This window comes from Zea mays, chromosome 6 (assembly GCF_902167145.1).
Source record: "Zea mays cultivar B73 chromosome 6, Zm-B73-REFERENCE-NAM-5.0, whole genome shotgun sequence".
NCBI classification, from domain to species: Eukaryota; Viridiplantae; Streptophyta; class Magnoliopsida; order Poales; family Poaceae; genus Zea; species Zea mays.
Window position 1 is genome coordinate 139,115,530 of NC_050101.1, and position 27,601 is coordinate 139,143,130.

Below are 27,601 nucleotides of genomic sequence, written 5' to 3' on the forward strand. Positions count from 1 at the left end.
CTCGGCCCTGATATGAACTTGCCCGCTTTTCGCCCTCCCCAGGTAACACTTTCTGAACACTTCAATTCCATAGCAACTTTTTCTTTATTATCAAAAATGGCTCGCAGGCACAAGGATGGGGACAGTGGCCAGGACAAGCTCCAGCGTCGCAGCCACAGTGGACCGGTGTTGGGTGGACGCAGGCACCTCCAGGCACTTGGACGCCTCCACCACCCCAAGGATCGCAGCCAGTCCCGGGATGGGTGCCACCGGTCTCCCAGCCACCGGCGGGCTCTCAGCCATATCAAGCGTGGATGGCACCGCCACCGACGGGGTGGGTGCCACCACCTCTGGGGTGGCCACCACAACAGTACTCGTGGATGCATGCACAACCTCCTCCTCACCATGGATCACAGGTGATATTCCATGTTTAGTTTTACGCAAATATTGACCAAACACAACAATGTATATGTATACAGCCTTATTTGAATGATTGATGAATTGCAGGGTTCAGCGTCACATGCTCATGGATCGGAGGGTGGTGTCAACGTCCAAGACTTCCTCGTCCATGGTGCTGGAGGGAGTGGCCACCTTCCTGGTGGCGGAGGAGGGAGTGGCCAAAACTCCCACAGCCCGCCGGAGTGAGGAGTGAGTAGTGAGTGTGTACTATGGACTGTTTATGGACTTATGGACTATTTATGGACTCTGGACTGGACTTATTTGAATGGACTATGGAATGTGTTTTGTGAATTATGTGAATGTGTTTTGTTAATTATGTATTTTGCTTGTGAATGTGTATATGTTAATTGTGATAATGTTTATTTTGCTGTGAATTATTAATAGGTGCAGAAAAATCTGTTTTTGGGGGGGAAACATCAATTTTCGTCGGCCTCGGTGGTGGCCGACGAAAATAAGTTCCCAGGCTATTTTCGTCGGCCTCAGTGTTGGCCGACGAAAATAACCTGGGAACTTATTTTCGTCGGCCACCATCGGGCCGACGAAAATAGTTGGTCCACTCACTATTTTCGTCGGCTCTGGGAAAGCCGACGAAAATAGCTATTTTTCGTCGGGACCGACGAAAATAGTTGCCTAATTTCGTCGAATTTATTTTCGGCGGCTATTTTCGTCGGCCTGCCGACGAAAATATTCTATTTTCGTCGGTTTAGGCTTATTTTCGTGGGTTTTTGGCCCACGAAAATTTAGGCGTTTCCTGTAGTGAGCAGACTGTCTGATGCAAGGCTGACGTGCGACAATGGTCACCTGCATCGGACATATCCAACGACTAGTGGGGCACCATACATGGCATTGGACTATCCAGTGGGCTGCAGAGAGCAGCAACTTTTCTCCAACGACTATATTCGAGTTGGGGCCTATATATACTTCACCCAACCAACCATTTGAAGGGATGGGAGCCCAAGCAACATACCAACACATGTTATAGACATTTTCAAGTGCTCAAACACCCAAGTGCTTAATAGAATCACTCGTTGATTAGTGTAGGTACTTTGCGAAGTGCTTAGGTTAGTTAGACTGCTTATGCGCTTGCTCTAGGTGATTCCTAGTTAGTTGAGTGAGTTTAGAAAAACCCAAAAAATCCTCGGCTCTTGTGTGAGTCATTGTAATATTGTATCGAGTGGGGCAAGAGTGTTGCAAGACCGTGACTATCGAGTTTGTGTCACGGCTGCCACCGTGTACCAGAGGGAACAAGGCCCACAGTATTTCGGCCGAAAGCTCGATAGTGGAGACGGAGGGGAGCGTCCGAGAGGAGCCGGAAGTGGAGCACCACTTGCGCGTGGAGAAGGTTCATGGCTGTCTACGGAGTTACTCGACCATGGTGCTTGGCCCTCGTGTGGGCTACCCTTTCCATAGGTACACCAACGAGGATTAGTCGGGACCTTGCATGGTTTCGGATACCTCGGTAAAAATATCGGCATCTCTACTTAAGTTGCAATCTTTACTATTCTTAGTGTAGTTTATATAGGATTGGAACTTAGGTCGCATAACTTCTTTTGCGGTAGAGATAGCAACAAATAGACAAAACCTAGTTTGCACAATCTAGTTAAGTTATTTGCATAGGTTTTGTTCTAGGGATATATTTTGTGGCATAGTTTAGAGATAGTTTTTGGAAGTCCAAATTCACCTCCCTCTTAGGCGTCACCGTTTCCTATAGATGGATCTCCGCTCTGCTCGACCAGTCTAGAGGTGGTGTCGCGGCTGGTGGAGTGTGGATCCGGAGGGCATGGGATGGGAGGCGTCGGCGCGGTTGCGGCACAGTATGGGGCAGCGACGACGTGCTGGGCTACTTTCGTCGTCGCCTCGGTTAAAAGTCTAGTCAGGGATCCTTTGGAATATAGGAATTCTAAAGGAATCATATAGGAATTTTACAAGAATCAATTTATTTTTACACGGAAAACACAGGAAATGGAAAAAAATCCCGCAATCTAAAGAGCCCTCAAGGTTTGGTGCTGGACTTTTTCTAAAGTGGCGAACGTCAAGGCGACTGTGTGATCCAACAAATATTAATCGTTTGATGTGATTAAGAGATGTGAGGGAAATAAAGCGATATGTAATGTTGGTTTTGATAGTGGGATTTGGCTAGGGTACATTTGATGGGTGAATTTAATGTAGGTTATGAGTGTGGGGGTGTTTGGTTGTCTGGATGTAGCGTTTTTGAAGTGGTGAATTTTATAAGGGGTATAGAATAGATAAATTCGTCTCCCATTTAATCTTCACCTGTGTATTTGTTTTTTTTAATTAAATTATATTTAATACTTAACATTCAAACACTTGATATGACATATGAACCGAGTCAGGGAAAACAAACACCGTCAGTTTAGCTAGGCGAACCATATTTGCAGTAACCATTAGTAATACCTACGTGAAATTCAAACATAAGGCTAGTTCCAGTGCGGGCGACAGCGTGAGCGGGAGGGAGCCGCTGCCGCCCGGACGCGGGCGAGAGGCGGGCGAGAATGGGTCCCCCGGCGACGGTGCTTATGCCCGACGAGAGCGGGTGGTATCGCCCCGCTCTCGTCCGCGCTGGAGAGCATGCCCGGGCGAGTGGGAGGTGACATGGAGGCGAGGCACTGGCCAGGCACGTGCGTGGGCGAGATGGCATGAGTCGATTGGTCCATGTGGCGCTATCTGATTGGTCCATGTGTGCTAGTCGTTGCAACTATCCATTTTTGATCGTTTGGAGTCCAAAATTTTTTGTAAAAATTCACAAATTTCATCCCCAATCCCTCTATAATACCCCTACCCGGGTGGAGCTCATTCCACACACCATTCCATCTCATTTCTCTCTTCCAAACTCGCCTTTTCTACTCATCTTCATGCCATGTCTTCCTCGAGCACAATCTCAAGTGAAGGAGCTAAAGGTGCAATGTGCAAATGCATTGCAAACAACCATGGAGGAGGCTATGCTCAACCTCAATGAAGAGTCGTCGACGCTACATCAATCATGATCGTGTGTTTGCCCATGACCGGCTTCATCAATACTACTTTGCCAATGACTATTTGTATCCTCCAAATTACTTTAGGCACATGTATCGCATGAGGCGACAATTTTTTGAGTATTATGCGACAAATTTTTTGAGTATTATGCTTAGATTAGGTGAATACTCTCCATATTTTACCCAAAGAGAAGATGCTCTGGGTAGACTCGGTCTCTCTCCCCTACAAAAGTGCATTGTAGCTCTATGCTTGTTAGCCTATGGATTCGCTGTAGATTCGATAGATGAGTACTTAAAGCTAGCTAGATCAACTACATTAGAGTGTCTAGAGAAGTTTTGTGAGGGTATCATTCATTGTTATGGGAAGGAGTTCTGTCGTCGACCAAATGTCGTGGATTCTGAGCATCTACTAGCAAAAGCAGAAGAGCATGGCTTTCTAGGCATTGCTAGGAAGTATCAATTGCATGCATTGGCAATGGAGGAATTGTTGAGTCAGCCATGTCGATCAATTCACAAGGGGGATATCAAACATCCCACCATCATCTTAGAAGCTATTGCATCGTATGATCGGTGGATCTAGCATGCTTTTTTGGGGGTAGCCTGGTCCAACAATGACATTAACGTACTCAATCAGTTGCCATTATTCAAGGATGTCCTTTAAGGTCAAGCACCCATAGTGAACTTCATGGTTAATGGACACGACCACAATATGGGATACTATCTTTCTGATGGCATCTACCATTCCTGGCCGGTGTTCATCAAGGGTATTTCTCTTCCACAAAGCGAGAAACATCGGTTATTCACAAATGCTGAAGCAACATGGCGCAAAGATGTTGAGTGCGCTTTTGGATGTTGAAATCTCGGTTCAACATTATAGCAGTTCCTGGACGTTCTTACTATTAACATACTCTTGGTTTGATCATGCGTGCATTTGTCATTTTGCACAACATGATCATCGACGACGACGTGATGCCGATTTGGACGATACATATGAGACAGTTGATTCTACAGTCAGCCCGTCGATCTACTACAATGCAACTCCGAGCCTGGCAGCTAGGATTCAAATGGACAACGAGATGATAGACACATGGATGTATACATAACTCCTAAATAATTTGGTTGAATATATATGGGGACATAATAATCATTAGATTTACGTTATATATTTTTAAATCATTATATAATTTTATTTTAATTATTATGTATTTTATAATTTTTAATTCAATAAAATATTATGTTGTGTGATTTCTGAACGTTAAAATAAATTCTTGTGATTTACTTAATTGTGAAATAAAAAACTGACGTGACTATAGACTAAAACTGAAGCCTATTGAAGTCTGTGCATTGCAGCAAAATGGCGACGAGAGTGGAGTCGACAGACGTGGGCGAGAGGAGGCTGTGCACGGGACCAACCTAAGTAGACACATGCCAACGGTCGATACATCACGCTCCGTGGAGATCGACGGCTGAGAATGAGATGGATGGAGCTACCATCGTCGTCTTCCGTACGCCCACCCGACACCAAGCTGTAAACTCGAGCTCCCCCACACTGCGAGTCCGCCGAAAACTCCAAAAGCTCTGCGCTTTCTGCCCCCTCCTCCACTCCTCGAGATCCCATCCATGGTGGCGGCCTTCGCACCTCGCCCCCGGATCTGAGCCCCTCCAGCTACTGCGGGATATTTTCTCCAGCGCCTCCGCTTCGCTGGTCCGACCGCCGCACGGTTCTCTGCCGTGCAAGATTCGCCGCTCAGTTTTCGTGGAGTCGGTAGTTGTCCGTGGCTCGGCCATGTGTTCCTGAAACGGGCCTTTGATGCCAGTGGTGGGCGCCCACGCTCTCCTGCCGCTATGTGGAAGCAGTTTCTCGGCAAAATCTCGCGGAAGTCCCCCAAATCAGGCGGGCGCGGGGGCTCGCGGCCGGCGAAGTCGCCGTCGTCGCGTGGCGCCGCCAATGGGGCGCCGCCGGAGCTGAGCGCTTCGTCGCCGGCGGCGGCGGCGTCGCCCTTCCCCCCGCCGTCCGGGGCGGAGACCAGGGAGGACGTGTTCCTCCGCAAGCTCAACGTCTGCTGCGTGGTGTTCGACTTCGCGGCCGAGCGGGGGAAGGACTCGCCGGAGGTGGAAAGGAAGCGGCAGGTGCTCGTGTCCCTCGTCGACTGCGTCTCTGAGGCGGAGGAGCCCCTCACGGAGGCGATGCTCTCGGCCTGCGTACGCATGTTCGCCATCAACCTCTTCAGGGTCTTCCCGCCCAAGCTCCGGTCCGGTGCCAGTGCCGCCACCGACGAGGACGAGCCGTTCTTTGACCCCTCGTGGTACCACCTCCAGGTCGTGTATGAATTGCTCCTACGGTTCGTCATGTCCCCGGTCGTCGATGTCAAGGTTGCTAGGAAGTACATGGACAACTCCTTCATCTCTAGGCTTCTTGACCTTTTCGATTCTGATGATCCTAGGGAGAGGGAATGCTTGAAGACAGTGCTGCACAGGATATACGGGAAATTTATGGGCAATCGCCCGTTCATTCGCAAGGCTGTGAGCAACATCTTCTATAGGTTTGTGTTTGAGACAGATCACCACAATGGGATTGCCGAGCTACTGGAGGTGTTTGGGAGTGTGATTACCGGCTTTGCGAAGCCATTGAAGGAGGAGCATAAGTTGTTTCTATGGAAGGCATTGATTCCACTTCACAAACCAAAGACGGTTGGAGTATATTTACCACAGTTGACATACTGCATTACCCAGTTTATCGAGAAGGAACCAAAGCTCACAGGGACTGTTATCAGAGGCCTCCTGAAGTACTGGCCGGTGACGAACAGTCAGAAGGAGATGATGTTCTTAGGAGAGTTGGAGGAGGTGCTGGAGCTGACAGAAATGGCAGATTTCCAGAAGTGTGCTGTTCCTTTGTTTCGCAGGATCGCACAGTGCCTGAATAGCTCTCATTTTCAGGTAACGTTTCTTCCATGAATACTGGATATTGTTTGTATACGTTTATTTAGTGTATTTTTCTTTGCGAGACCCACTATGCAGACACTCATATACACTCACCTGTTGAATAATTAGACAAATTCCAAATTAAATTCCGAATATAAATCATGACCAAATCAGAAGAACTGAAATAAAAGCCAAATCAGATGATGCGTACTGATTAGACTTACTGATTGTTGGCGCGCGCCAGGATCAGCTGGGTCGACGATGTCAGAAGATCACGAGCAGTCGCGTGAAGACGCTTCCCAAAAACCTTATTCGCCCTCTCCCGGTGCAGGATCTAGAAGACGAAGGGTTCCGGAGACCTGCTCTCCTGATCGCAGATGCACCTCTGCGGTCGGGACGAAGGGAACTAAAAGGCGGCTCAGCTATGAAGAGAGGCGAAAGCGAACTGGGATCTGGGATGATTTGGAGGCTGGCTGCCGGGCTCCTTTTATAGGGCCGAGTCCGTGACCCCCGTGCTTATCCGCCCACGAAAATCTCGCAATCAGTTGAGATTTTATAGGGATCGGTTAGGATAAGCGTAACAGCCAAGAAACCAAAAAATCAAATGGCAAAAGGTAGTCGTGCCCCCGCAAGGCGAGGGGCCGGATTTCGGCGGACCATTCACGCGCATGTCGTGCGCCCGCGCCCTTCGCCCCGGCCCGGCCCGGCCCGGCCAGGCCAGGCCAGGCGAGGCGAGCGAGCGCGCGCGCGCGTGTGGCTCTCCACACTCTCTCCTCTCATCCATGACTTGGTGAGTGAGTGTGGCTTCCATATTTAAGCTAGCTCTACTCCACAAGAGCTAGCAATATGGTGCTATTGGTTCCACCTATCCCTTTGCCATCCACTTATATGGGCTTTTGAGATTTTCCTGGAATTATTAGAAATTCTTAATTGGGCCAAGCCCATAAATCCTAACAATCCCCCACCAGATCTCAAATGCCCATCTGCAGTTTTCGCCACTGTTCACTACTGTTTAATATACTAGTTTTTCAGCAGAGACTGTTAAGTTGAACTTCCGCCTAGAACTCCAAGTTACACCAACCCACAACTTGGACAATGGACTATGCCTTGAATTGCAAGTTTTGCGTGAATGGGTTTCACTTGAAGTCATGACCAGTACTTGGCTACCAGTAGTCCCCTTCTCGGGTGGAGCATATACGTCGTACTCCAAGGTCTCTTCATGAGTTTACTAGAGATCACCCAAATCTCATAGACTGCGACGTTAGACAGTCTAACTCATATAGGTGTGTTCTTTCAAAGAATGTTCTGCAGGACAACATCTTCGCTAATACAAGCCAACAGAACATATTAAGGCACAAAGCCAACCTGCCTTACAGCATTTGAGAGTATTGCATCTTTACTTAGAGAGGGTCAAAAGTTACTCTCCTCAGTTCACCAATGGCTTGTTCTTCCCAGGACCTAATTCACGGGATCTCCGATCACATAGACTGGGTTTCCACCATGGCAACTTTATTCGGGTCTCATACCCATCTCTCTCGATGCGATTTCTATCACATTACGTGGTAGTCCCTTGGTAAAAGGATCTGCCAGATTCTTATCTGTTGAAATATAAGTCACACTTATAACTCCGGAGTTTCTCAACTTTCTGACAGACTTCAATCGTCTTTTGACATGTCTTGATGACTTTCCATTATCCTTAGAACTCGTCACTTTAGCAATCACTGTCTGATTGTCACAGTTCATAAGGATAGCTGGTATTGGTTTCTCAACCACCGGCAAGTCCATCAAGAGTTCACGCAACCATTCTGCCTCAACGGTTGCTGTGTCAAGTGCAGTTAGCTCGGCTTCCATGGTTGACCTCGTCAAAATGGTCTGCTTGCATGACCTCCATGATACCGCACCTCCACCAATAGTAAAGACATAACCACTGGTGGCATAAAGCTCGTCTGCATCAGATATCCAGTTCGAATCACTATATCCTTCAAGTACTGCATGCTGACCAGAATAGTGAATTTCATAACTCATTGTACCTTGCAGGTAGCGCATAACCCGCTCAAGTGCATGCCAATGATCAGTCCCGGGGTTTGACATGAACCTACTCAATTTGCTCACAGCAAACGAGATATCGGGCCTTGTTGCACCAGCAAGATACATGAGTGAACCGACAATCTGAGAGTATCTCAATTGGTCTAAACCAATTCTCTTGTTCTTTCGCAGTGTCACACTGGGATCATAAGGTGTTGAAGAAGGTTTGCACTCAGAGAAGCCAAATCGCTTCAAAACCTTTTCAACATAGTGAGATTGCGAGAGAGTAATCCCACCATCTGCCTTAATCAGCTTGATGTTTAGAATCACATCAGCTTCTCCCAGATCTTTCATATCAAAACTCTTTGATAGAAAAGACTTGACTTCATTGATCACATCAATGTTTGTGCCAAATATCAATATATCATCAACATATAAGCACAAAATAACTCCTTCGCCCCCACCACAGCGATAATATACACACCTGTCTGCCTCATTAATGGCAAAGCCTGCAGACGTTAGAGTAGTGTCAAACTTCTCATGCCACTGCTTTGGTGCTTGCTTCAGACCATACAAAGATTTCAATAACTTGCACACCTTGCTTTCTTGACCCTTTACTACAAATCCATCAGGCTGTTCCATATAGATTTCCTCGTCCAGCTCTCCATTAAGAAAAGTTGTCTTTACATCCATCTGATGAACAAGGAGACCATACGAGGCAGCCAAAGAAAGTAGTACTCGAATAGTGGTCATTCTAGCAACAGGTGAGTAAGTATCAAAGAAGTCTTCTCCTTCTTTCTGAGTATAGCCTTTAGCCACAAGCCTAGCCTTGTACTTTTCAATTGTACCATCAGGCTTGAGCTTCTTTTTAAACACCCACTTACAACCCACGGGTTTGCATCCATAGGGTCGATCAGTGACTTCCCACGTACCATTTGAAAGAATAGAGTCCATCTCATTATGAACTGCTTCTTTCCAATCATCTGCATCTGGAGATGCAAATGCTTCTGCAATGGTAGTAGGAGTATCGTCCACAAGGTACACAATGAAATCATTACCAAAGGATTTTTCAACCCTTTGTCTCTTGCTCCTTTTAGGAGCATCATTGTCATCCTCCTCTAGGACAATTTCATGTGGCTGTTCAAAACTCTCAATAGGTGTATTATGTTCAGGAATTATCTCAGAAGAGTATCTAGAATTGCTATGAATGTCTTTCATTGGAAATATATGCTCAAAGAAAGTAGCATCACGTGATTCCATAATAGTATCAACATACACATCAGGAACTTCAGATTTAACTACTAAAAATCTATAAGCTATGCTACACGAAGCATATCCAAGAAAGACACAATCCACTGTCCTTGGACCAAGCTTGCGCTTTTTATTAATTGGTACATTGACTTTCGCCATGCACCCCCAAGTGCGCAAGTATGAAAGTGATGGTTTCCTCCCAACCCACTTCTCATAAGGGGTTTTCTCTTCTTTGCCCATAGGAATTCTATTCAGAACATGACATGAAGCCAGGACTGCCTCCCCCCACCATGCCTTAGATAAACCACAAGTGTCTAACATGGCATTCACCAGGTCAGTCAACGTACGGTTTTTCCTTTCAGCAATCCCGTTTGACTCGGGTGAATAGGGAGGAGTCCTCTCATGAATAATGCCATGTTCTGCACAGAAATCGTCAAAGACTTTGGGAAAGAACTCGCCACCACGATCTGATCTAAGACGTTTGATCTTTCTCTCTAGTTGGTTTTCAACTTCAGCCTTATAGATTTTAAAGTAGTCTAAAGCCTCATCTTTAGTTTTTAGCAAGTATACATAGCAAAATCTAGACGCATCATCAATCAATGTCATGAAGTATCTCTTACCACCTTTTGTCAACACACCATTCATCTCACAAAGATCAGAATGTATGAGTTCTAGTGGTGCCAGGTGTCTCTCCTCAGCAGCCTTATGAGGCTTTCGAGGTTGCTTCGACTGCACACAACTATGGCACTTAGAACCTTTGACTATGGTGATATTCGGAATTAAACTCATGGTTGCAAGCCGAGACATAGAGCCAAAATTAATATGACACAAACGAGAATGCCAAATACTCGCAAGATCATCAACATTAGCACAAATATGGTTCACAGACTTATTATTAAAATCTAACAAAGAAAAGCGGAACAAGCCTCCGCAATCATAGCCTTTACCAATAAATTGTCCAGACTTGGACACAACTAATTTATTGGACTCCAAAACTACCTTGAACCCATCTCTACATAGAAGGGTTCCGCTAACGAGATTCTTGTGTATAGAAGGGACATGATGCACGTTCTTCAGCTGCACGATCTTTCCCGAAGTAAACTTCAGATCCACCGTGCCAGTGCCATGAACAGAAGCATGTGACCCATTCCCCATTAGCACGGAAGAATCCCGGGCGCCCTGATAAGAAGAGAACAAGTTAATGTCAAAACATACATGAACATTAGCACCAGTATCAAGCCACCAACTAGGTGATTGAAATACTGAGAAGATGAAAGGTAGATTACCATACCCTTTGTCTTCCTCATTGCTAGCGATCACTGTGTTGACATTGCCCTTTTTGCCACGGCGATCCGCTCGATCAGGACAATCCTTGGCAAAATGACCCGCCTCGCCACATGCGAAACATGTCAATTCAGCCTTGTTCTTCTTCTTCTTGAAGTTGGTAGTTTTGTTGGGCTTGTTAGATTTTGGCTTTCCTTTGCCCTTGTTGTGGTTCTTCTGAACCATGTTGGCGCTGGAGTGGCCCTCGCCTCCTTTAGATCCCGTGTCCTTAGCCCGAGCTTTCTCCTCAACATCCAGAGACGCTATCAGATTTTCAACTGATATCTCCTGTCTCTTATGTTTCAGAGCTGTGGCGAAGTTCCTCCATGTAGAAGGCAACTTTGCAATAATGCACCCAGCCACAAATCGGTCAGGAAGGACTATCTTAAGGTGGTCGAGCTCCTTGGCTATACACTGTATTTCATGAGCTTGCTCTACAATAGAGCGATTATCAACCATCTTATAATCATGAAAGCTCTCCATGATATACAGGTCACTGCCAGCATCTGATGCACCATACTTAGTAGTAAGTGCATCCCACAACTGTTTCCCGTCTGTGTACTGCATATTCGCATCAACCAGACGGTCAACAAGGGCGCTAAGAACGGCTCCCGTGAACATAGTATTGGCATGGTCGTACTCTTTCTCCTGTTCAGGAGTCAGTGGACCCTCAGGTCTGCCTTTACTAACATGGAAGACATTCATAGCAGTAAGCCAGAGCGTGGCCTTGACTTGCCATCTCTTAAAGTGCATACCATTAAACTTTTCTGGCTTCAGCGCGTCGGCAAAAGCAGCCATAGAAAAACTAGGAAATTGTCTACAATAAGGTTTTTGGATTGTTGAATAATTAGACAAATTCCAAATTAAATTCCGAATATAAATCATGACCAAATCAGAAGAACTGAAATAAAAGCCAAATCAGATGATGCGTACTGATTAGACTTACTGATTGTTGGCGCGCGCCAGGATCAGCTGGGTCGACGATGTCAGAAGATCACGAGCAGTCGCGTGAAGACGCTTCCCAAAAACCTTATTCGCCCTCTCCCGGTGCAGGATCTAGAAGACGAAGGGTTCCGGAGACCTGCTCTCCTGATCGCAGATGCACCTCTGCGGTCGGGACGAAGGGAACTAAAAGGCGGCTCAGCTATGAAGAGAGGCGAAAGCGAACTGGGATCTGGGATGATTTGGAGGCTGGCTGCCGGGCTCCTTTTATAGGGCCGAGTCCGTGACCCCCGTGCTTATCCGCCCACGAAAATCTCGCAATCAGTTGAGATTTTATAGGGATCGGTTAGGATAAGCGTAACAGCCAAGAAACCAAAAAATCAAATGGCAAAAGGTAGTCGCGCCCCCGCAAGGCGAGGGGCCGGATTTCGGCGGACCATTCACGCGCATGTCGTGCGCCCGCGCCCTTCGCCCCGGCCCGGCCCGGCCCGGCCCGGCCAGGCCAGGCCAGGCCAGGCGAGGCGAGCGAGCGCGCGCGCGTGTGGCTCTCCACACTCTCTCCTCTCATCCATGACTTGGTGAGTGAGTGTGGCTTCCATATTTAAGCTAGCTCTACTCCACAAGAGCTAGCAATATGGTGCTATTGGTTCCACCTATCCCTTTGCCATCCACTTATATGGGCTTTTGAGATTTTCCTGGAATTATTAGAAATTCTTAATTGGGCCAAGCCCATAAATCCTAACATCACCCACTCACCTCTATGAACACACGCACGCACAACCTACCCTTACGAGCACCTCCTATGAGCACCTCCGAAAAAGGTAGTAGCCAAGGGGTTGCCACATATCATCTGTCTGTTTTCCTTTGGAGGACTAGAAATTGTGAAGTATCTTGATAGTCAGATTTGAACAAGATTTGACATATTGTTTCGTCTGCATGTGTGGGGTATCTTATCAAGAAACAAAAACATGATTGAATTGGCCCTTTAGAATTTATGAAGCTTGAGATATGGTGAGGAAAACTCTGTAGTCATTTCAATCCACAAGGTTTATTAGGTATCTTATAAAGAAACAAAACAGGACATGACTGAATTACCCCTTTATAATTTATGAAGCATCAAGATGTGATGAGGAAAACTCTAGTCATTTCAATTCACAAGGTTTATTTATGTTTGGGCCATGTCTAACTTGCAAGGAAAAATGATACATAATAGTGGTACATCACATGTTAGGAACACAACGTAAATATATTTTACTCTCTAGTGAACTACCAGAGCCCAAACTTCATAGTCGTTTGCTAGAGGCTAAATATTCAAGACGAATTATAAGAGAAAGAAAGACATTATGATCCAACATGTAAGATTAGCATTACATAGCCTTTTTAGTTCTTAGATTTCATTATGTGATTAATGTGCAGGTTCAGGAACAGATCCTTCTTATTTTGTAGGAAATGTTTTTTCTTCTGTTTTGATCACAAATAACCTCATACTAGGATCAAAATCAAATGCTAATAATCCCATGTAAATTCCCAGAAAGTTTAATCTATAAGCAATTTTGTTTTTCTAGCTATCCATTAGAGAAATGCTCTGCACTTTACAGGATGCTTTGCACAACATGACATCCGTGAACACTATGAAAATGATATGAAAAAACCAGCCGCTGCTTTTATAATTTGAACACTAAGTCGAGCAGAAGCTTAGGAATATTCTTTCTTTGTAACAGGTTGCTGAAAGGGCCTTATTCCTGTGGAATAATGAACATTTGTTCGACCTGATCTCCCAAAACTGCCAAGTTATCCTGCCAATCATCTATCCAGCTCTGGAGAGGAATGCCCGTTGGCACTGGAACCAGTCAGTTCTAAATGTTACAATGAATGTCAGGAAAATGTTCTTTGACATGGATGAGAGATTGCTGCTGGCTTGTCAGACCAATTTTCAAGAGGAGGAAAAGAAGCGGGCTGCATCTGAGGAGCGAAGAAGACTTGTGTGGGAGCATCTCGAGAGGAATGCCGCATTTCATCCTGTAACCGGAGACATTGGCTTTGCAGTTCCTCCTACATCTGCTCCTCTGGTTGCTCCCACTATGACATGATTAATAATGGGCTCATATGTAATTCATACCGCCTGATTGTTAGCTAGGTTTGGGTGTTTGGTGTTGCCCCAGGAATTTTGTTGCCTTTGTAAGCCCCTTGTGAAGTCTGTAATTAATAGATGCTGGTTTGACAATGAATGCTTGATTCTTTGGTGTACTCTCAAGTTATGGTCATATCTTTGTATCTCAAGATAATGCCTAGTTCTACTTTGCTGGAGGGGTGAAAAGGTGTTTCCTTAGAAAATTTCCAGGGGAGCTGAACAGCTGATGCTATGCACATATTGATGCATTTCTTTTATCTTTTGGGTTCTCATGGATCTACACAAATGTCATGTTTAATGGGTGAACATGAAACTGAGGTAAGTTCATATCACTTATCACGATTTGATAAGTCCAATGTTTTTTTTTCTTTTTTACTCGTAAGGGATCGGAATTTGCAACTAGAATTTGTAGTTGTTCATGGAAATTGTAAGTCCTGTCAGGCCATCTTCAGCGGATCATCTATCTCATTTTCCATTTCATCATCTATTTCAAACTTTACTCTACAAACACTATCAAACAATGTCATCTATAGTTTTGCGTCCCCCTATTTTACATAATCCACCGAAGACAGCCTCAATCTATGACCTGAACAGTTCTACCTAATTAATATTTCCACCTTGACTATCTCATTTTCCATTCCATCATCTATTTCAAACTTTACTCTGCAAACACTATCAAACAATGTCATCTATAGTTTCGTGTCCCCCTATTTTACATAATCCACCAAAGACAGCCTCAATCTATGACCTGAACAGTTCTACCTAATTAATATTTCCACCTTGACTTCTTTGCCCTTGGTACTTGAAATGAGGAGTCATTATGCATTTTTAGGTACAAAATAGTGTTGAACAGCGATAAAGCCTAAATGGAATTTAACATGGTAAATCTCAAATCCAGATTTTGTCATGCTCGATTTGGGGGTTTCTTAGCTAAACAAAAACTAGTTTAGGTAGAACATTTCTAGAAGTCTTTCTAAAGCTCACTCTTTTCATAGTCATCATTTGGAGCCATTCATATAAAAAATTGCTCTCCATATCTTTTCGTATTCGAACACTTTTTCTATATTTTGTTTCCATTCTAGAGAGTTATTCTCGTTTTCTGTTTTTGGCAATCAACATGTGAAAATAGAAAATGACTATATTTAGTTAACAAATAAAGAATCATTATTTGATATTTTTTTATAAAAGTTTATATTCTTTGAAATTATGAAGAGTATAGAGAGTATCTTTGGAGTTGCTCTTAATATGGTAAAACTAGGCTAACAAATGTTCGAATTATGGGCTTTCCATTCCGGTTTGTTTTTCATGAAACTAGAAAGTGAAGGTGAGTTAAGGCACCAGATAATATTGAGTGGTCAAATCTGCGTTAATAAAGGAAAAAAAACATCGAGTTAATTATTGCATAGAGATAGTTTTTGATATTAGGTGCCAGAAACCTTTTATTTTGACCTAATCTTAGGTTCATATATATTAGCTCACCCATAAAAAGTAACTGTTTGATTCAAGATTCCTAAAACTTTTCTAGAAGATGTACACTGAAGAAAGTACCGTATTATCCCTCTCCCCCCTCTCGTCAGCGCGAGTTTTATCCTTTGTCATTGCGGATCAATGGATGTTGCAGTTTAAATGATGGCAGTTGGTCCAGATAACAAGCGTGGTCCCTCATGTGACCACTTGTTAGTGAATGTGGGAGGGACCTAACTTCACATTAAAATCAGATCACCATTTTCGATCCAGCTATGAGCCTACTGCAGACTTTCAGCTATAAACCTGTAAATATCTCTATTTTTCACCACGTAATTAATCCATGTGGATTAGATGATGTTGAGTCGGTTTAAATTCATAATAACTTAAAATCCAATCCAATATATTCCAACCCACATGGAATTGGAATAACCAAACAAGGTCTAAGTATGATCCTCGTAGTGTTCTTCGATTTGTGACGGTCAAAGCAATCTCACCCTAGCTGGTGTGTGAACCGAAATCAATCAGTGTCAACGCACATACAACTAACAGACTCTCTGTACAGCTCCCTGTTTTGTTCAGAGCCCTTTCTCTTCTGTCCTTGCAAATCGAAGATACTTAACAGGGATCTTCTGTCCTTGCATGAGCGTCCACAGGCTCGGGCAGTCCTGTAGATACGGCCTATTTGCGCGTATGGATGGAGACAAATAAGCCTAGGCTGCATTAGTGTGTGTGCACCTAGCTTAGCGAACTAAATACGTGCTAAACTATAGTCCATATATATGAGAAGTCCGACTCCTATGATGCAGCCAACCAAACACATATAGGGTGTTTGGTTTAAGGAATAAGCTAATCCATCATCTTCTCACTCCTCACTATTTTTGTTTGGTTTGTGGAATGGAATGAGTTGATCCATCATCACCTCATTCCTCATAGTTAGTTAGTTAGTACTAATTTGAGGAATGAGGTCATCCCACCAAATTTGAGGAATGAACTCATGATGCACCACCTCAATTTGGATGTAGTGATTTCTTAAACTAAACACACCCATAGAAAGTGAATCCATTTTTTGTTTGTTTTGAGGAACCAGATCAACCAGGTGAGCCTTCAATGACCAGCTCCCTGGCAGAAACTAGCCTTCCGTGGTCAGCTCCCTGGCAACAACAAGCTGGCGATTGTTTCATGCCAAATAGACCAAGTGTTGATGGTTCAAATCGAAGCACATTTTTATCCAATTCAAAAGGTTGCTCTGCCTTATACAGCATACATAAAACTGGTCAAATCCAAGAGCAGACAGGAGACGGCAAACAATTAAAAATGTTGCATTTTTATTCAGCATACATAAAACTGAAAGTTCTACCATAGACCCCCATACCATCTGATCTACTTTTTTGACACCCATACATAAAAACTGAAAGTTCAGATACCCATACCATACACACCCATACATAAAACTGAAAGGTCAAATACCGATACCAAAGACACCCATACATAAAACTAAAAGTTCAGATACCCATACCATAGACACCCATACATAAAACTGAATGTTCAGATACAAGTTTTAGGCTAATCTGTTTTTTTATGCATCAGTTATATCGTTTGCTCCATTTATATCATTTATAGGAGCACGGCTAATAGCATAACCAGTTACTGGTTATACATAATTGTCATAACATTTACATCCTTTTAATAGCCTTCATATAATAGTTGGCTACTAATATATACTATATCATTAATACCTGACCTGCCTTACTCTCTTATAAAATTCTTAAAGCCCATGCATAAGCAAGCTGTATGTAGAATGGAAATGGGTCAGATTTATACGAAATCGGATCTAGATATCACCTTTTATCATATTTTAATTTAAATTTAAATACAGATACAAATATTTTCGAATACAAATACAAAATAGATGCCTTGAATTTGGCTCCTATTCTGATATTTACTTCAATTCAACTCAAAAGTGTATTTTTTAATTCAATATACATGAATAAAGAACTATACTTCTAATAATCTCCAATGTCGAAGTAAACTAAATCATAACTAATAATAATTAATAAAATAACAGATCAAGTGAGGAAGTACAAATTAAAATGGTAGAAAGCAAATAGTCATTTTACTTTACCAATATTTTGGGATTAAAAAAATATTACACAAATAGACATTAAAGTACTTGCGTATATGACATTATAGCATTGACAAGGATCACTAGTACAAAGAAACTCTATAAAGACGGTTTATAAACTATTTTCACTGACATTAAGACGATAGCTTATAAAAATAATATAGTTACCAATATATATTCAACAATTAAATGTATTCATTAATATTATATTATAAAAATATTCAACATAAAAAGTATAAAATATTCGACATCCATAAATAAAAAATAAAAGTATTTAAATAATTCAAAACGATAAATGGTTTGAATTAAATTACGAAAATACTAAATATTTATGTAACATTAGTTATTTGTAGATATACTATTAAATGGTATCAATGCATCATTAGTAATAATAAAATTAAATAATTGGACATTCCTTATAGAGAGAAAACTTTTTAAATAGGTTCATGATACATTGCTTCTTTTGCGGATATGGATAGTCACTACAGGAAAAACTGGAAAAAAAACGTCAGCCAGAATAAGAACGTTGGCCCCGACGTTCTTAAATCGCCTAAGAACGTCGGTTCCTACAGACCGGCGTACTTAAGTCTAAGAACGTTGACCTTTGCTTTGCCGACGTACCTTAAGTTAAGAACGTCAGCCCTGTCTGGCTGACGTTCTTATATGAATTATATAACAGCACGCGATCCTTCTCTTTCTTGTGTTCTCTCGCGTGCATACCCTATAGCGCCGCCACCAGAGCCCGCCATCGCCCCACCGCGTGCCCGCCCGCCCCACTACGCGGCCGCTGGAGCCCGCCACCGCTAGCCACCATCGAAGCCCACCAACGCCCCACCACATGGTCACCCAAGCCACCGCGCGCTGCCACCGGCGCCCGCCACCGCACCGCTGACCTCCTCCTCACCACGCCGCTGTCCTTCGCGCCACCGCACCTGCTCGCCGCTGCACATCGAGATCGCGCAGGTGATTAGTTTATGCTTTTATTCCATTATGAGTATGAATGCCTAATCTGAATTTTTGGAGCGCAAGAAATAATGTATGATTAGTTTATGCTTTTATTACATTATTTTGCTTGAAAATGGTTTAATGTATAGAAAAACCATGTGTTGTATTGTGAAATAGCGCTGAATTTAATCATATCGTGTTTGAGTATGATTGTGTATCTTGGCATATGTATGTTAGGTTAATGACAAATAGTCCTCGCCCCCGACGCTTGGTGGTCGCCCCTTCCCTCGCCCGTTGCCAGCACGCTCGCCGGTTTGCTCCGTCTAGGCCGCCCTTCGTCCACCGTCGAGGCCGAGTCCACGCCGGTGCCTCCACTACCACTCGCTTGGGGGCCCACCTCCAGCACCGTCCCTACGCTTCAAAGGTTTAAAATCTTTTGTGTTTAGATTCATCTTTTGTGTTGCTGCAATTGCAATCGCTATTTGGATATGATTGTAGGTACTGCCATTTACCTCAAGCACTTGTGTTTAAAGTAAATAGTGATACCTAATGTTTTTCACACATTTATTTTGTCATTGGCACATTTACTTACACGTAGGACACACACTTAGAAAAACATATGCGTCACCCGTTCGGGAACGACACATCTCACATTTACTTGTGAGGTGCATAGTCCGAATTGTCTAGCTTATGTTGGACATCCTGAGAATGGTAGCGGTTGTGTGTTATTTGGTCTCTGACTCGTGTACCTCCCGCTCGTGATTTCGGTAGTCCGGAGAACAATGGGGTTATGCTGCCGAAATCATGAGCATAAGGTACACGAGTCAGACCAAATAACACGCAACGGCTAGCATTCTTATGTACGATGGTTCCAACAGTGACACCCTAGGGCACTCTGATGCATGGGTTAGGGTTGCTGACGAAATTTGTGGCACGCGCATTTGCTGGCGAGCCTCGTGTGGCGAAATGCCCATGTACTAGGTGTCGAAACCTGATCCGACTGGACAAGTTTGACCTCTCCATTCATATTTGCAAATATAGCTTTAAGCTAGACAATCTGGTGTGGCGTGAGCATGGAAAGGTGGATGCTCCTCCGGAGTCGAATATAGACGAGGTCGTAGACCGAATAGAGGACATGCTAGATGACATCTGACATGAGTATCCATCACTAGAGACCGACTGACACCCGTCGGTGGAAGTGCAGTAGTTGCTCACGAAGGCACCAAAGTAACTGTACTTCATATCGTAATACGGCTTATGGAGATGAAGTCCAAGCATAACTTCTCAAATAACTGCTACAACGATATCGTGACAACGGATATTTATATTACACGTTTATCCGATAATGAGGTTGGATAATTTGGATATCCATTTCTATTTTCCATCGCTAGCTATAAGCCTATAATAAGTTTAATTCAATTTGTCCTATTTCCTGCTTCTTCACCTCAAGTCCTCAAACTACATGTTGTAAAGATGAGGAAGTCGAACACTCCACGCGGTGCCCACCTCTTTTCATGCACTCACCAACTGATCATTTGTTCATGGTTTTCATCACCACGCGTGCATCAAAAAAAACCTAGCTGATAAGCTCAAGCCGCATCTCACAGAAGGTTCAAGAAATTATACTGAAATCACTGCCAGCGCCCAAACAAGTGTCAGCCGTTCTTGCCATTTGCATGCCACGCGTGCTGCAGGCTTACGTGGCAGAAACGTTGCACGGACATGCTGGCACAGTTGTCACTCGCCCCATGAATTGCTTGCCTTGTGTTGCATGCATGGTCGCTCACACACATGAATGATTTCATGTTATTCGTCTTGTATGCTATATAACTGCAGTTTGTGTTGACCTCCATTTTGATTATCTCTATCCTGTACGTGCCGAGAGTCCTTCAAAGCCGACGACGAGACGACGATGCAGTCGTCGTCGTCATCAGCCTCGACGCCGGCTGCCGCTTCCGGCCTCGTCTTCGATCTCGGGTCTGCGGCGGGCGTGCCGGAGACACACGCGTGGCCGGGGGTGAACGAGTACCCGTCGGTGGAGTCCGCTGGCCGCGACGTGGTCCCGGTGGTGGACATGGGGGTGGCCTGCCCGGACGCGACGCGGGCGTTGGCGCGCGCCGCAGACGAGTGGGGCGTGTTTCTGCTCGTCGGCCACGGCGTGCCCCGGGAAGTGGCGGCGCGTGCCGAGGAGCAGGTCGCGCGCCTGTTCGTGCTCCCGGCTCCTGACAAGGCCCGCGCGGGGCGCCGCCCCGGGGAGCCCACGGCCACCGGCTACGGCAGGCCGCCCCTGGCACTCCGCTTCTCCAAGCTCATGTGGTCCGAGGGGTACACGTTCCGCGCCGCCACCGTCCGCGAAGAGTTCCGCCGCGTCTGGCCCGACGGCGGCGACGACTACCTCCGCTTCTGGTACGTACGAGCGCCATGTCACGTGCTTGTGCTTTCATGCCTCGTACCGTCGTCGTGCTGTACGTGTTATGTTTATCGGCCGGTACGTCACGCGTGCTACACTGGTTAACGACGTGAGCGTGCCCACGTTGACTGCATGCATGTGCATGCGCGCGCCCAGCGACGTGATGGAGGAGTACGACAGAGAGATGAGGGCTCTCGGTGGCAGGCTGCTCGACCTCTTCTTCATGGCGCTCGGCCTCACCGACGTCCAGTTCGCCACCGGCGAGACGGAGCGGAGGATCCGCGAGACCTGGACGGCGACGATGCACCCAATCCTGTACGTACGTCAAAAACGAATATCTGACCAATGCAAACGTTTTTCTGCAATGCCAGTCATCCACTCATCCTGTACGTACCTCTGGACTCTGCTTGTCCATCTACTGATGACACGTATGGTAGGTACCCCAGGTGTCCGGAACCGGAGCGCGCCATCGGGCTGACGGCGCACACGGACTCGGGCTTCATCACGCTCATCATGCAGAGCCCCGTGCCCGGGCTGCAGCTGCTCCGCCGCGGGCCGGACCGGTGGGTGACGGTGCCGGCGCCGCCGGGCGCGCTCATCGTCATGCTCGGCGACCTGTTCCAGGTGCTCACGAACGGCCGCTTCCGGAGCCCTATCCACCGCGCCGTCGTAAGCCGAGAGCGCGAGCGGATCTCCGTGCCCTACTTCCTCTGCCCGCCGGAGGACATGACGGTGGCGCCGCTCGCGTCCGCTCTGCTGCCGGGGAGGAAGGCCGTGTTCCGGGCCGTGACGTGGCCAGAGTACATGGAGGTCAAGCACAAGGTGTTCGGCACGGATGCGCCGGCCCTGGAGATGCTGCAGCTGCAGGTGGATGAGGAAGAACAAGGTGAAAGGGCCGCCACCACCTAAGCCCTAAGGAACTACTAGCTGAATCCATAAACTAATAAAGAATTCGTGAATAAGGGCGTTGGAAGACTGGACACAACACAAGAGAGTTGCTATATATCGTATTTCTGAAATTTAAGGCAAATATCTTAGTTAAAAAACTGGTATATTTAAATAGACAATATATATCTAAAATAAAGATAGTTCACCATTTTTACGGTCGAACAATGATAAAGTTATATATTGTCTGAATAGTAACAAATTAAAGATTTCCAGGAGATGGATGCGATTGTTTCTTGTTCATCCACTCGTTCATACCATGTTGCCAGAGTATTACACACAGTTATGAGAAGGGCGCTGCTATCTCGTATGGGATATGGTGAGGCACTCAAACATACAACAGTGGCTTTTGGGTGCTCTAGTTTCTTACATAGTTTTCGGTGTGGTTGACTATGAGATAGAGGATACAATTTTGAATGGACTCACGGCGCCAAGTGACGGTGATTTTGCCGGAAACTTGATAAAGATTTTGCCAAGTGTCACTTGGTACTCGCAAAGAAAAGTCGCCGTCACGGCGCAAGTGACGGTGACAAAGACTTTGCCGAGTATCCTCCAACACACTCGACAAAGACTCCCTCTTTGTCGAGTGCTTACTATCCTAGTATCAAACAATTCAGCTCGGGGACGAGTTGCCTCTCGAGGAGGGGAGAGATGTCACGTCCAGACGTACACGAGGCGTCGGGCACAAGATGTGCGACGTGCAGCGGAACGCGGCGCGCACCCAGGTGCGAGTGAACATGAAGGCAAGGAAAGTGGCTAACTAGGAAATAGAGATAGCTTCCTATTAGCTCCTAAATTAGTGGGCTGATTGGTTCCTATTATTTATTAGATCCTAAATTAGTGGGTTGATTCCTTCCTATTATTAGCTCCTAGATTGGGGGGTTGTTCCTTCCTTTTTATTAGTTACCAAAGTAGTGGGTCTTTCCTATTATGAGGCCCTAAATTAGTGGGCTGCGGGCATATATATCCTTGTAAACCACAGGGAGGAGGCAAGCAATAAACTATCTCTTTCACTACTCCTATTAATTCTCTCAAGCTCGCGGTTGAGGTGCTGATCCTCACCGGAGAAGACGGATGGCAGCTACGAGCTACGTAGCCGTGGTCCGGCTAGTTAGGGGTTTGACGCTCTTGACAAATGTCGAGGAACCCACTCACTACTAATTCAGAATTTACAAGGTGTATTTACATAGAACTTGCTAGGCTAGACCATCTGTATTTTCAGAATGTCATATGAGAAGGTCTGTTAATCAAGTGTGTAAAGTCTAGCCAGAGTTCAGTTTTTAGTCCTCAAACTCCATCTTTCTGCATTGAGTTACAAAGTGAGGAGGTCAATTAAGTGTCCATCAAAGAAAAAGACCGTAGCGTGTAGAGAAGGAATGATAAAATAGATCACAAATGCTATCAGCTTTTAGGATAGATAAATCCACTACTGATTCAAAACGGACTATACATCCATCTTTAAGTAATTCAAAACAAATGATGTTTATATTATTTTGAGAGCAAGTTAAAAAATACAATTTATTACAATAAGCACATCTATTATCATCGAAAACACTTAATCAGTAACGAAGTGGATTATAATGAAGTGCCTTAATCAGTAACGAAGTGGATTATAGCGAAAACTATAGCAGCAATAATGCCGCAGATGATGGCAATGACGCCAATCACCGTAGCCACTGTTAAGATAGCTGCCAAAATAGGGGCTAAGCATAGAAGAATTGAGGATCTGACGCAGCAACTGTTAAGTACGGGAACTAGATCTGTTATGATGGCTGAGAGGCTTTGCGGGAGCTTGGCTTTGATACATCCGACTATTGGAGATATGTGGTTCTGGAAGAATCCCCTTGCGAATTGCAATGCATTGCGAAGTTTGGGCGATGCGTGCTTTTGGAAAAGCCTTCTAAGAAGTGCCTGTTCATGGAGTAACAGGATGATGAAGGGTGTGAGGAGTTGCGGCGAAACCGCGAGAAGCGGGAGCACACATGCCGCAGCGGCGATGTGCGGATCGATTGGAGCGAAGGCAAGGTACGCCGCCAGCACGAAGACAGCGACCACAGCCAAACATGCAATCCGGAGGGAGAAGCCCGCAATGCCGAGGTGCACAAGGCGCGTTGGACGATCCATGGTGGAGAACCCAGCGAAGATGCTGCAGAACGCGGCCAGTGAAGACGAAGCGAATGTCAGGGCGTCAGAGACTATGAGTGCCCTGAATGCACGTCCCCTCGCTCGGCTGATGAGCGGAGGCGGCAGAACAACAGCATCAGCAGATAGATTCTGTTTCGCAACGTTGTAGAATGTGGCTACCGATATGTTCAGCATGAAAATGGCACAGACAGCCGTGAGCCCTGCGGACTTGCTGATAGACTCTGATAACTTGTCTTGATCGAGCTCTCCTCGTGCCTTGTCCTCACCCTTGAGCAGATCCCTTCGATAGGTACCATGATCAGATCCAGACAGTCTCAAGTGATACTTTATCAATACTCGGGAGTTCTGCACAACAACAACAACAACAACAACAAAAGAGTTTGGTTTTTTATATTAACCTTTGATGAAAATTAAGGTAATTAATCAATGGAAAGAAAAGAATTAAAGACAGAAGGAAACAAGTGATGGTACCAGTAAGAGGTGCAGTCCAGGTTTAATGCATAAGATGGAGAGGTCGAGAGGTGTGTGCCCCTCCTTGTTCGCGAAACTGAGGCCGACGCTGATGTTGCTCACCAAACTGCAGAAGATGCGGGTATTCCCAGTCTTCACCGCCAGATGCAGAGCGGTATTCCCATCCCAATCGGCCAAGTTCAGTATCCCCGCCAAGCTCCGTTGGCTGCATACGTGGTCCACGACGCTCTCCATCTTCTTCTCCACAGCGAGGTGGAGGAAAGTCTGGCCTGAATCGTTGCGTGACTGCGTGCAGCCAGGGCACACCTCCACAAGTTTCCTGACGATGTCAAGCCTTCCATTTGCCGCAGCGACATGTATGGGAAACCAGCCATTGGAGTCCTTCTTCAGCGCAGCAGCAGTACAAGAGCCCCCCTCTCTCGTGTCGTCGTCGTCGGCGGCGGCGGCATTCCCAGCTGGTGATGTACACGGACATATCTTTGAGCGTAAGCGGCGTGCCCACGACATTTCTCTCGCATCAGAAGAGAGCAGTAGCTCTGCGACAGATGCGCCTCCCTCCGAGGCCAAAAGGTGGAGAGGAGTGCTCCCTGATTTGTCACCCATACATATAAGATCCCGTGCACCTCCCGGGTAATTCTTGCTGGTCGTCCACTCGAGGAGCTTCTTCGTTAGCACTTTGGCATCTGCAAAATCTTACATTTGCCTTTACGTCTTATCATATGAAATTACCCCTAAATTTACATCTGATGAATAACTAACCACACGTACCTCCCTTGGCAAGAACGGCAGCATGCATGGCGGTCTTTCCTCCAGGCCCGGAGAAGGATGGTGAGTAGTGATTTTGGGAGGGGTGCGTAAGAATCCCCACGATGTCACCACGGCGTAGAGTGGTAGCCAAGTAGAGGGGAGAGACACCTTGATAGTCTACTCTCTGCACCAGCGATGGGGTTCTGCTGGTCCTGCCGCCATCCACATTCTCATCCATCCAGATCAGGGACTCGACAGCTTCCCTGTTGCCTCGCCTCACTGCCTCGTGTAGGCAGGTCTCCCCTCTGTTGTTTCTTGCCCTAAGCGACTCGGCAAACAGAGGCGCCATCGCGGTTAGCCACCCTCCGCCGCTTATGACACTCCCCCCTGAACCTGAACCTGAACCTGAACTCGTCATTTCGATGCTTACGGCACCTGCTGAAGGGACAAACAGTCCTTTCATGGCTTCCAGAACCTCCAGTTTGCCATGCCTGACAGCAATGTGCAGCATCCCATCTCCATCACAGGTTGCCCCTCGGAGCAGCTTCTCTTGTGCTTCAATTATTGGTGGGTCGTCAATTCGGGGAAATAACTTTGTGAACTCGTCTTTGTTGTCTTCTGTCAGGGCCTTGTGCAAACGGCTGTCCATCTCACAGCGTGTCCAAGGAGCTGGACCTGCGCGCACACACAATATCTTTTGACCTAGCTACTACTACAGGGTACGTAGAGGATGATAAGATATGGCTTGTTTGTTTGTTTGTTTTTTCCTCCCTCTAAAGTTGAAGCATTTTTATCAGTTTTAATTTGTACCTCCAGGAAGATTTTGGATCAGCTGAGAAGCTCGAGAAGGAAGCTGGTATGCTTCGTTGTCCTTGAAAGAGAGAACATATGCAAGGAATTGTTTGCGCATCTCTGTCCAATCCTGTCAACGGATAACCAGAAGAAAAAATAATAATGAAGTGATGATTATTGATTACTAACACAATAAAGTAACAAAACTACGGTACCATTTCTAGCTAGAAAACTTACAGCTGTTGGAATCGATCCTGGATTAGGCGGCAGTTTGCCCCAGAGGCGCATATGCTCGAATACCAAGAACCCAGAGTCATCATCCCTGCAACACAACCTACGAGAGAGAGAGAGAGAGAGAGAGAGAGAGTCAATCGATCTTTATTTGAAGCCATGAAATGAATCATGCATATGATCGAGGTCTGAAACATGCCAGCACCTGTTATTATTAGTTTGGCTGCATTCTTTGACAACCTCATGCCCCCAGCTGCTGAAGTTATTGGACTTGTTTTGGAAAATGTTGAATTTGAACTTAACAAACTCAAGGGCTTTGCAGATCTTCGGCCTAATGTCCTCGTGGCACTTGCATTTTTGTTTTGGCTCTAAAATGCTGACCCTGCGGTCTTTCATGCTGAAAGCATACAGACTCCAGTGGCCACCATGAAAGACTGGAGTACACAGCTGCAATATATAGTAATATATACATGCCAGAGGAAGATTAAAAAAAGAAACAAAACTAGATATACAATTGACTCTAGAGATGTCAATGAGAATTCCCCATCGGGTTATAGCATCACATCCCTATCCCCATCATGTTTGATCCATCCCTATACCCATCCCCATACCCATCATGGGTGCAAAACTCATCCCATACCCATCCCCAATTAAGGGATAACTAGGTACTAACAGGTAGCACAAACAATCTAGATTTCAGACATCATCACATTGGCAAGCACTCATCCATGAACCATGATTCATTCATCCATCCATCAGAAAAGAAATAAGTACTTCGGGACCGATAGAAGAAATGGAGAAATGGAGTTTGCTCACCTTTCTTGGTCACCATCTGAGTTCGTTGCCGCCCGAGAATCCATAGTCGTCATCGTCGTCTCGGTAGGGCGTAGCATATGACTAGTTATTTTAGAGTTTTATTTTTTGCTAGTCTGCTAGTTGCCTTGCCGTGTTGCCTTATTGGGCTAGGACCTAGGGCCTGGTGCGCTGCCATGCTGGCCCAGCTGGGCTTGGTGGCCGGCTCGGCCTCAACTCATTCATACAAACACGGCAGGTGTACACATATGAAATACCCATGGGTAATCGGGTTCGGATTATTGCTTCTCAAACCCATACCCGTTTACTCAATGGGTGGAGATTTTGTCCCATATCCATATCCATGGGTACAATTTTTGTCCCATACCCATACCCTAATAGGGGAATTCCCCACGGGTTGACGGGTATCGGGTCCCCATTGACATCTCTAATTGACTCTGTAGCAAAAACTTTCTCAGTGTATGTGTATGCAATAACGACTAATGGTG

The 27,601-nt window shown here is 45.6% G+C and overlaps 3 protein-coding genes across 4 annotated transcripts; 2 read left to right on the top strand and 1 right to left on the bottom strand.

Annotated features, from left to right (window-relative positions):
• Positions 1-4,790: 4,790 nt before the first annotated feature.
• On the top strand, positions 4,791-14,282 carry LOC103630073 (serine/threonine protein phosphatase 2A 57 kDa regulatory subunit B' kappa isoform). Its single transcript, XM_008651167.4, has 2 exons — positions 4,791-6,368; positions 13,616-14,282. Exons 1-2 carry the CDS (start codon positions 5,277-5,279, stop codon positions 13,982-13,984), a joined length of 1,461 nt encoding a protein of 486 aa, XP_008649389.1. The 5' UTR covers positions 4,791-5,276; the 3' UTR covers positions 13,985-14,282.
• A 6,121-nt stretch (positions 14,283-20,403) lies between these two features.
• Positions 20,404-22,131, top strand: ga3ox2 (gibberellin 3-oxidase2). 2 transcript variants are annotated; one of them, XM_008649524.2, is made up of 3 exons: positions 20,404-20,965; positions 21,126-21,284; positions 21,407-22,062. In XM_008649524.2, the coding sequence occupies exons 1-3, from the start codon at positions 20,472-20,474 to the stop codon at positions 21,876-21,878; spliced, it is 1,125 nt and encodes a 374-aa protein (XP_008647746.1). In that variant the 5' UTR covers positions 20,404-20,471; the 3' UTR covers positions 21,879-22,062. The 2 variants fall into 2 exon arrangements, with proteins under 2 accessions (XP_008647746.1, NP_001146525.1); NM_001153053.1 differs by having other exon boundaries at positions 20,435-20,965; positions 21,416-22,131.
• Positions 22,132-23,377: 1,246 nt separating this feature from the next.
• On the bottom strand, positions 23,378-27,343 carry LOC103631433 (Putative ankyrin repeat domain family protein). The gene is made up of 6 exons (XM_020539496.2): positions 26,506-27,343; positions 26,307-26,403; positions 26,088-26,199; positions 25,299-25,952; positions 24,531-25,213; positions 23,378-24,404 (listed from the first exon to the last, which is right to left on the bottom strand). Exons 1-6 carry the CDS (start codon positions 26,694-26,696, stop codon positions 23,505-23,507), a joined length of 2,637 nt encoding a protein of 878 aa, XP_020395085.1. The 5' UTR covers positions 26,697-27,343; the 3' UTR covers positions 23,378-23,504.
• Between the last annotated feature and the right edge of the window lie 258 nt (positions 27,344-27,601).